General features: G+C 42.3%; 1 protein-coding gene across 1 annotated transcript; it reads right to left on the reverse strand.

The window, feature by feature from the left end:
- Positions 1-2,659: 2,659 nt before the first annotated feature.
- On the reverse strand, positions 2,660-3,634 carry LOC103775920 (2-oxoglutarate receptor 1-like). The gene has a single exon (XM_008943394.1). The coding sequence runs from the start codon at positions 3,632-3,634 to the stop codon at positions 2,660-2,662; it is 975 nt and encodes a 324-aa protein (XP_008941642.1).
- Positions 3,635-9,599: the final 5,965 nt, after the last annotated feature.

The following is a 9,599-nucleotide window of genomic DNA, read 5'->3' on the forward strand; positions in this document are numbered from 1 at the left end:
CTGCCAGTCACTCAGGGATGTGCTTAATGGCAATGGTGGTCTGCTGGTCTTGGTCTGGTGGTCGCTTGAAGACCAGATCATGCACAGAGGGATTGAATAAGGAGAAGAGTCACATGAGAGCTTTGCAGCAGTGCGTGTTGCCATTGATGAATGGACATTTTGGAGAGGAGAGCAAAAGTAATGAAACATGAAATAAGGCTGTTACAAAAATGTATTGGAGGATTCACTTTGTGGCCATACTCTTTGGGCTCTGAATATTATGTCACTAATAGTTTTGTATTGCTATTGGCTAGGGTACCTCAGCTGGTCCTAGGACCTCTCTAGATGGTATCTACAAGTATTTGACTCACATTTTACTGTGAGTCTATTTTTTTTTTTCCTGCGAGACAGCCTGTATTGCCCATCAGATGTGTTATTACCCAAAGCTGTTCCTCACTTGATGTGACCAAGCAGAGTTTCACTGAATAAAGAAACAGGCAAGAATGACTTTATGTTCCTATGGATTGCAGAGAAGGACTTGGGGGTACTGGTGGTCCAAAAAACTGATTGTCTCCTGCGCTGTATAAAAGAAAAAAGTGTGGCCAGCAGGTCAAATGAGGTGATTCTTGCCCTCTACTCTGCTCTGTTGAGCCTCCACCTGAAGTACTGGGTCAGGTTCTGGAGTCCTCAGTACAAGCTAGGTATGAATCTGTTGGAGTGGGTCCAGAGGAGATCCACAGAAATGATCAGAGGGATGGAACACCTCTTCTTTGAGGAGAGGCTGAGAGAGTTGGGGTTGTTTAGCCTGGAGGAGTCTTGGAGGAGGCCTGATTGTGGCCTTTCAGTACTTAAAGGAGGCTTATAAGAAAGATATTTTCTAATAGGGCCTGATGTAATGAGACAGGGTATAATGGTTTTAAACCAAAAGAGTGTAGATCCAGGTTAGAAATAAGGATGACATTTTTTATGATGAGGGTGGTGAAACACTGGAAGAGGTTGGTCAGAGAGGTGGTAGATGCCCCATCCCTTGAAACATTAAAGGTCAGGTTGACAGGGCTCTGAGCAATCTAATCTAGTTAAAGTTTTCCCTTCTCACTGCAGGGGGGTTGGATTAGATGACCTTCAAAGGCCCTTTCCAACTCAAACCATTCTGTGTCAGATCTATAGAAGCACAGAATCACATTTATCCATCCATTCGCTTCTCACCTCTGGACTAAAATGAATCGGTTAGTATGGAAAACCCTTACAGGAGTGATCTTGTATTGTTGCACTATTAATCTGCAGGCAATCACTGAAGACACTGAAGAGGGTCTTACTGCATAAGCCCCCCCCTCAGACATCTCTGGAGAGTGATCGATCGCACTCTGTGCTAGAGCTGGGCCTCAGCTTTGTGAAAACAAGCAGGGTTTGTGTTTGATGTACTTACCTTTTATGGTCAATGAAGAGAAACAGGCACTTCTAGGTCATGCATGATTCATCCTGTTTACATGTGGGCATCAAGAATAATGGGTGAATAACACTCTAAAATTGCTTATTTCTCTCTGTTATACACTGGAAGAGGTTGGTCAGAGAGGTGGTAGATGCCCCATCCCTTGAAACATTAAAGGTCAGGTTGACAGGGCTCTGAGCAATCTAATCTAGTTAAAGTTTTCCCTTCTCACTGCAGGGGGGTTGGATTAGATGACCTTCAAAGGCCCTTTCCAACTCAAACCATTCTGTGTCAGATCTATAGAAGCACAGAATCACATTTATCCATCCATTCGCTTCTCACCTCTGGACTAAAATGAATCGGTTAGTATGGAAAACCCTTACAGGAGTGATCTTGTATTGTTGCACTATTAATCTTCAGGCAATCACTGAAGACACTGAAGAGGGTCTTACTGCATAAGCCCCCCCCTCAGACATCTCTGGAGAGTGATCGATCGCACTCTGTGCTAGAGCTGGGCCTCAGCTTTGTGAAAACAAGCAGGGTTTGTGTTTGATGTACTTACCTTTTATGGTCAATGAAGAGAAACAGGCACTTCTAGGTCATGCATGATTCATCCTGTTTACATGTGAGAATCAAGAATAATGGGTGAATAACACTCTAAAATTGCTTATTTCTCTCTGTTATGATGGGAAATTACAAAGGGAGGACAAGGTGATTAGCTTACATGCATACACCTACCCTGTCTGTGTCTCCAGGGAGATGAGATGAGCCTCCTTCAGGTCTGAGACAAGTGTGAAGGATTGCCCTCTGGAGGGGCTCACCCCCCTCCATTGCTTAGGAAACAACTCCAAGACAGGCACTGAGCTTAGACTAGACACTTGACTTCTCAATTACCAAAATTAAATTAGTCCCACCCTGAATCTGTATTTGCCATTAACAATCAGCTATTTTTTTTTCTGGAGCTGTTGGCCATTCTCTAAATGAGGTGTCAAGGATTCAGGAAGCAAATACAGAGAAATTTCTGAGAAGTTTCACAGTAATTTTTTAGTATTTTATTTAAAGCTTTTTATTTTTAGTGACAAGTTTTCTCTTTTGATGATCAATTTGTAACTCTAAAACACAGAACAGATTAACTCTCATTTGGCACTGGCAGGGTTAACCCGAGTACCCTGACAGCAAAGAGATGTGCCTGGTTGGTTGAGGGCTGGTTTGGACCCTCCATCCATACCTCTTTCACGGCATCAATCTCTTTTACTTCAAGTTCTTGTTTGTGAAGACCTTGAGGAGCGAGAGGATCGCCTGCTGGATGTTGTCTACCATCACCACATAGAGCATTAAGTTTCCAAAAGTATTTAACGCTGCTAGAGGCTTGGCTATAATCAGCATAAAAAGGATCGTGCTCTTCAAGTGGCAGCTAACCGGTCGTACTCGGAGCTCCAGCCAGATCCCTCGGAAGATGTGTAAGGGAAGGAAGCACACGTAGAAGACCACCAAGAGGACAAGAGCAAGTCGGCGAGCCTTCTGTTTGTAGCAAGCCCGCGTGTGGGGCCCGGTAGCCAAGGTGCAAATGATGAGCACGTAGCACAGAGTCACCGCCAGCAAGGGCAAGAAGAAGGCAAACACCGTCAGCAGCCAGTTGTACCACCGACTGGCGTCAAGGTCCTCAGCAGCAGCCAGGTCTGGGCACGTCGTCCTGTTCTGAGTATGCTTCGTAGCAATCAAGGTGCCCAAGGGGCTGATGGCTGCCAGGGAAATCAGCCAGACTACGAGGGAGGTCACCACTGCCCACCTCCGGTTTTGAATAAAAAAGCATTTAATTGGGTAGACAACTACAAAAAAGCGGAAGATGCTGAAGCAACTGAGGAAGATAATGCCACTGTACATGTTGAAGTAGAAACAAAAGTGAATAAACTTGCACATGAAGTCTCCAAAAATCCAGTTATTTCCGTTGGTAGAATAGTGTATAAAGAAAGGAAGTGTGGCTACATATAATAGGTCAGTGATAGCCAGGTTTAGCATAATGATGGTGCTGCTTTTCCAGGGCCTTATCTTGACAAAGTAAGCAAAAATTGTCACAATGTTCCCTGGGAAGCACACCAGGAAGATTAGCCCATAAAGGACGGAGAGATAGGACCTCACCTCTAAGAATTCTTCATCCTTGCAGCTTGTCGACAGGTCTGTGTGGCCTGGCAGAGCAGTAAGGTTGCCGGTGTGTTCAGATCCCATGTTTTCAGAGATTTTCCTAAAGCTTTACAAAAATCAGATGTTTAGTTTTAATTGGTTTGTTGGGACAAATTAATTCAGTTAAATCTTTTGTTGCTGGAGTAAATGGGGTATGTTTAACAAGGCATGGTAGAGGGAGGGAACAGGGATTTGCTAACATACCCAACTCTGACCTAGATAACCCCACTCAAATGATTGATTTCACCCTTCCCTCTCCTTTATGTTAATTTTGATTATGATTAGTTTTATTCTTGCTTTATGTAACCTCCTGTTTTGAAGAAGATAATCACTGCTTATCTGCAAACCCTCTGGAGTAGGAAGTGCACATTTAGAGACCTACAGAGAGTTTGAGCTAAGATTTTGCAAAACTATTAATTAGTCTTAGCCTTTCATACCCATATCTTCATTAATCTGAGTTAATTAGTGTTCAGTGCTTATAAAACCAGACATGCTGTTCTGGTTCCATGAGAACCAAAAGATGTTAGGTTCAGATATAGATTTCAGGATCTGATGCTCCCATAACCTGACAATCACGACTTCTTCTCTGAATATTACCTGATTCTCTTGGAGTCATTGGAGCACAGAACTAGTATAATTTTTTTATTTTTTTTTAAAATCAAGCTTCATAGTGGCATAAAACTGATTTAAATGATGAAAGATTGCTTCTCAAAGAGCAGAGGGAAGATGGAAAGCACAGGTATTGAGTGAAGGCACTGATCTTGCTTTCCATTTTGGGTGACTTGGAGCTAGATAAACTTGTCTCTGAAGTGCTTTGTCCTCTGCCATAGCCATTTTGGATCTCTCCACAGTGAGTTCAAGACAAACTTTCTTGGTAGCATGTTAACCTGATAGAATGGTAACCAAGGATCCAAATCACCTCATCTAACTTCAGATATCAGAAAGTTAGATGCTTAAAGTGGAGCCAGTTCTCCTACACCCCCTCGTTTATCATCTAGGGAAAGCTGTAGGTTCCTCCAGGACATAAGGTGTCTTCCTGTAAGAGGTTTCTAAGATAAATGACTTAGTCTACTGGCATACCTATTTCTTTCCATTGACAGCAAAAGCAGCCCAAGGTGAATAGCTCAAACCTGGATGTCTAACCTTCAGTTATCTCAAGTGAGGCAAGAGATGTGATGCTGTGGGTCTTGTGGACACCATCCCTTCAGATCCTAACCTAGTCCATTTGAGAAAATATTTTAAGTGACTTCATAAGGTGCTAGGCAGGATACCTTCAAGCCCTATCTTGTCCAAGAAACACAGTCTTTAAACTAAATCAGTATTACATTGAACACCCAGGATGAAGTCACTTAAGTCAAAAAAAAAAAAAAAAGACAGAATTGTCTTTTTGCAGTCCTGAAAATGCTGTGAATAGAATTAGGTTTTGATGTGATCCAATTAACAGCATTTAGAATGTCACCTGTATAGATGTTTCTGCACTATCCCAATGACTGGTAGAACATGACAAATTTTCTCTGACAAAGAGAGTCATTAAATCTGGGGTACAACAGGAATTATTTGACCAGAATCATTTAGAAAGACGGATATCCCTTTGTGCACATCAGAAAGAAATGTTAACAGTCTCTTCATAATTTAGTTAAAACACTAATGCTTTTCAACATGAATGTTAGCTCTGGTATAGCAGCTTTGCAGTCAAAGATGCATTAGGTAAAGGCTATGAAGCTTGTTTTAAAAAAAAAAAAAAATCCAGATTTACATTCAGACCAAAGTTAGGGATGGCTATACACATTTTCTCTCTTTTCTGCTGCATGGTGATACCAGTCACCCACATTGAAGCCTCTCACTGGTATATTTCAAGTAAAATCATACAAAATTTTCAAGAATATTTGATTCATCCCCAGTTTAGTTTTCTTGCACTGCTGATCAGTTCTTCATTGCAATCTTGAACTCTCCAAACTGAAAATGGAGAAATATTGCTTACCTGAAAACTTGCAATTCTGCTTCACTCCTTGAGACTGCTTTGAGCAAAGAGCACTACAAATGAAATGTATTTATGGGTTCCTTAAAGTGAAGCAGGTTTTAGTGTGGCTTTGCAGCCAGATACCTTCACTCCCTGGCAGACTGAGGCTCCATGTGGCTGTAAATTAGGAGACTGGTAGAGAACCTGAGTTACTGGCTCAACTCTTAGAGCTGGGTGGCTGGAGGAGATTCCTTTATCCCTTTTGCCCTCTGCCATTCATACTCTCTTGCCCTCAGTGGGCAGACTGGGCTTTGCTGGCAGCAGTTCTGCGTGCTGAGGTAGACTTGTATTCAAATAGCAGTAGATCACATTTAAATTATTGTGTATGTGTGCCTGCATGTGTTTATAAAAGAAAATTATATTTATTCTCCATTTCCTGTGAAGTTAAACCTGATCACCAATGTGAATAAGGAGTTGCTGCCATTTCAAAGGCAGGTGAAAATGTCATGATATACCCAGTTCATTAAAAAGAAATTTCTAATGAAGAACAATTTTCATCTAATGTAAGAAATGAAGGTTTCTTTTGACACAATGTGCTTTTCAGGAACTTTGGAGTACTTTCTGCTTATTTTTAGTGAACAAAATGTCTACAATTAGTGTTGGCTGGTTATTACCAGGGTGGCTGAAGTTACAAACTTGTTTTCTTTTGAGCCTTTGCTTTTGGGCTTCATGGTTGACAAGAGCTGCAATTTTCCATGCTTTTTTAACCAAAAGACTGTTCTTGAATAAAAACCACATTATTATCTTTAGCTCAAGAAACAAGATGAAAAGAGATTATTATTTGAAAAGAAAAAAAAAATAGTTATAGTAATTTTGAGTTTTGAAACTGCAAGCTTCAGTCCCTAAGCTCACAGCCTGGTCTGTGCAAAGAGGTCCCAGCTGCCCAGCATGGCCAGCAGCCTTTTGGCCTTAGTATGTGTTGTAGGTCCTACTTGCTGATGAGGATTATGATCCAGTATTAAATGAGCAAGATTTAATTGAATATTCTGAATGTTAGTGTAATTGCTGAGAACCACGCAGATAAGAATATTTTTTGGAAGACTTTCTTGACTCTCCTTGAGTGCTTGCGCTGTAGGCATGAGCTGGGAGAAGGCTCTGTTCTGCTAGTCATGCTGCAGGGAGAGAGTGGGAACGAGGACCATCAAGACTGGGGCAGCAGCAATGTCCAACAACAGCCCACATTATCTATCTGCCACCATCAGGGGAAGGGCGTCATCTCCATTCTCATCTAACCAAGCTTTTCTCTAGGTCGATGCCCAGAGCACTTGTAAAAAATGTCTGAAGTTTCCCAGTAATTGTAAAATACATGGCCATGTACCCACTCAGGAATCAGCAACTGTTCAAATAGCTATTATCCTGTTCCTAGACACTGCATGTGTCATTAGAAACCATTTGTATGAACCTGTAGTGTTATAAGCATAGGAGGAGCTAATTATAGTTAGGGATCATTTAATGCATCCACTACTTAATCCATTATACCCCTGAGCAATAGAAAACCCGTGCAGCAGTGGCTGGCATTTATCCTTGCTTGGCGTGCCACTGCCTTATGGGAGGCAGAAATGGGTTTTCCCAGCGTCGTGGTCCAGAACTGCCCAGGAACTGTGGCACTGGGGTCTCAAGCAGGCACTGGGGGCACCTCTGAGTACCTAACTCTGGGCAGCAGGCAAATAAAATTTAAAAAAAAACAAAACAAAACAAACAAACAAACAAAAAAAGTTCCAGACCAGTTTCAGGAGATGGTGACTAACAGAAGGTCATTTGTGCAGAGCTGCTCTGCATGGTCCAGACCAGTTTCAGGATATGGTGACTAACAGAAAGTCATTTGTGCAGAGCTGCTCTGCATGGAGACTGAGCTATGCTCCTTACCTTACCCAAATATTGTCTCATCAGCAGCCATAGAGATCATGTGGCTCCTGCCTCCCTCCAGCCTCCCTGCACCCTTCCCCAGGGATTCAGTGACTCCTCATTGCACATGGACCTGGTTTTGAGCGCTGGTTTTGATTGCAGCCATGCAACTGGCCCAAGGACTTGGGAAAATTGTGGATAAACTAACAAGGGCCATTTGAGAATATCTGAGTGAAATCACTTGCCTGGCATTGTGTAGGATCTCTACAGATAAAAGGCTTATCCTGCAGTGTGACTTTCAGCTCTTTAGTTCTGTGGGCCTTTTTTCTTTACTAGTAGTTTTTCTACTTCATGTCAATGGATATTTTAAGTCTGCTCATAGGTAGACTAATCTGATCCGTGGCCCTTTTTGTGTTTTCTTTTAAAATTTCTTCTTACATTTCCTCTTAAAACTTTATACTATAGGCTGGGTCAGTTATCATGATGTGCATGATGCAAATAGGGTCATCTTTTCCTGGTGTATTTTTCCTCCTGTGACAGCAGGGTAAATGGGATGCACAAGATGACAGATGAGCTTGCACACCCGGAGCACACAATCTGCTTCAAAAACTTCCAGTCTAAAATACAGATATGGAGAACAACTTCCAATACTTTTATTTTGCTTTGTGGCTGGTTATAAACAAATTCTCTTTCCTCCAAATGGGCTGGCCTTTAGCTTTTGTAGATATGAGGGCCCACAAGCTGCTCCTCCAGTGTAGGGGCTGTTCTCATCTCACAAAACCTGATGTAAAATCCACAGGCATGAATGAAAGACTCCTTTCAGAGTTAGACCTTTGGACGTGACAGCACCTGCTGCATGGCAGTAGAAATGGCAAGGATAGGTCTGATTAATAGTTCTGCAGGAAAACAGGCAGTTTGTTAGGCAAGGGCTAGGCTCTAGTGTTGAGTTTTCATTATATGTTTTACTTCTGGTTCAGCAAACATATAATCTTTCCATGTGCTATTTCCCTTAGCAGGCATGCATTTGTTTGGCTGATCTTACTCTGTGAGTGATTGAATATCTAATTACAGTTGTTATCAGACCACCATCAGGAGATGCTCAGTTCTGTTGAGAATGATCTCGTGTGTCTTCATCATGTGGGGAAACCAGCTCCAGCTCTCTCTTTGTATTTCTCCCCTGAGACATACTGGGAAGGGCAGCATTTTTTTAATCCCTAAATGCACAGTAACTCTAAATTAATCACAGCTAAATGCTGCCATCCAATTATGTAGGTAATAGAGACTGTTAATGAAAACTTCCAGAGAGGAATATTTTTACCTTGGGAAAATTGCATATATAAGCTGGAATATAAGCAGTGCTGCTGCCACATCAGTGGGGCAGAAGTAGTTTGATAGAGTTCCAAAAATAGCCTGAATGGATCTGAGGCATTATTTTATGGCTAATATTAGCCCTTGAAGTGAATTGGTGCTCATCGACTACAGGGCACAGGAGACAAAATCTCCTGCAGCCCTTGGATGAGTGCTGAACTTTCAGAAGGTGAGCTGCCCACGGGGAGTGGGGAGAGGAAGGGCGATGGGACAGTTTGCCTGCTCAAAGCCAGTATGTGCTCAGGTACCTTGGTACGGCACCGGCAAGACCCTAAACCAGTGAATAAAAAACACAGCAGGAGCACCCAGCTGTGAAGTGGCTTTAAACAAGGCAGCTGCACCACTTGGAGTTTTCCCAGCAGACACTAAAAGCCAAACTAAACTCATCGGAGATGTGACAACAGTTGTAATTGTTTTAGGTAATGGGGCATTTCCTGAAAACGAACCCGGCTCAGTCGGTCTGAAAACAGAGAGGACCAATTTGCTGCCTTGTTATTTTGGTTATTTTTCAATTCCAGGACGAAGCGGCCTCTACACTCTTGTGAGATGAGATGTGCACTCTTGCCTTCCAGTGATGTGTTAGTACAGGATTCGGCAAAGGGTACTGTTAATGTGGCCTCCAGCATACAAGCAAGTTTTGAGTCACTGAAGATATATTCTGTTTTGGTGCCTTTGCTCTTGTAATTTGTTTTTAGGGTGCTTTGGCAGGAGAAGGAAAGTTTGCCCTTTGCCTTAGGCCATCCTAATAAAGGTTTGTCTTCAGAAAGTGACTTGTAC

This window comes from Merops nubicus, unplaced genomic scaffold, assembly GCF_000691845.1.
Source record: "Merops nubicus isolate BGI_N331 unplaced genomic scaffold, ASM69184v1 scaffold7237, whole genome shotgun sequence".
NCBI classification, from domain to species: domain Eukaryota; kingdom Metazoa; phylum Chordata; class Aves; order Coraciiformes; family Meropidae; genus Merops; species Merops nubicus.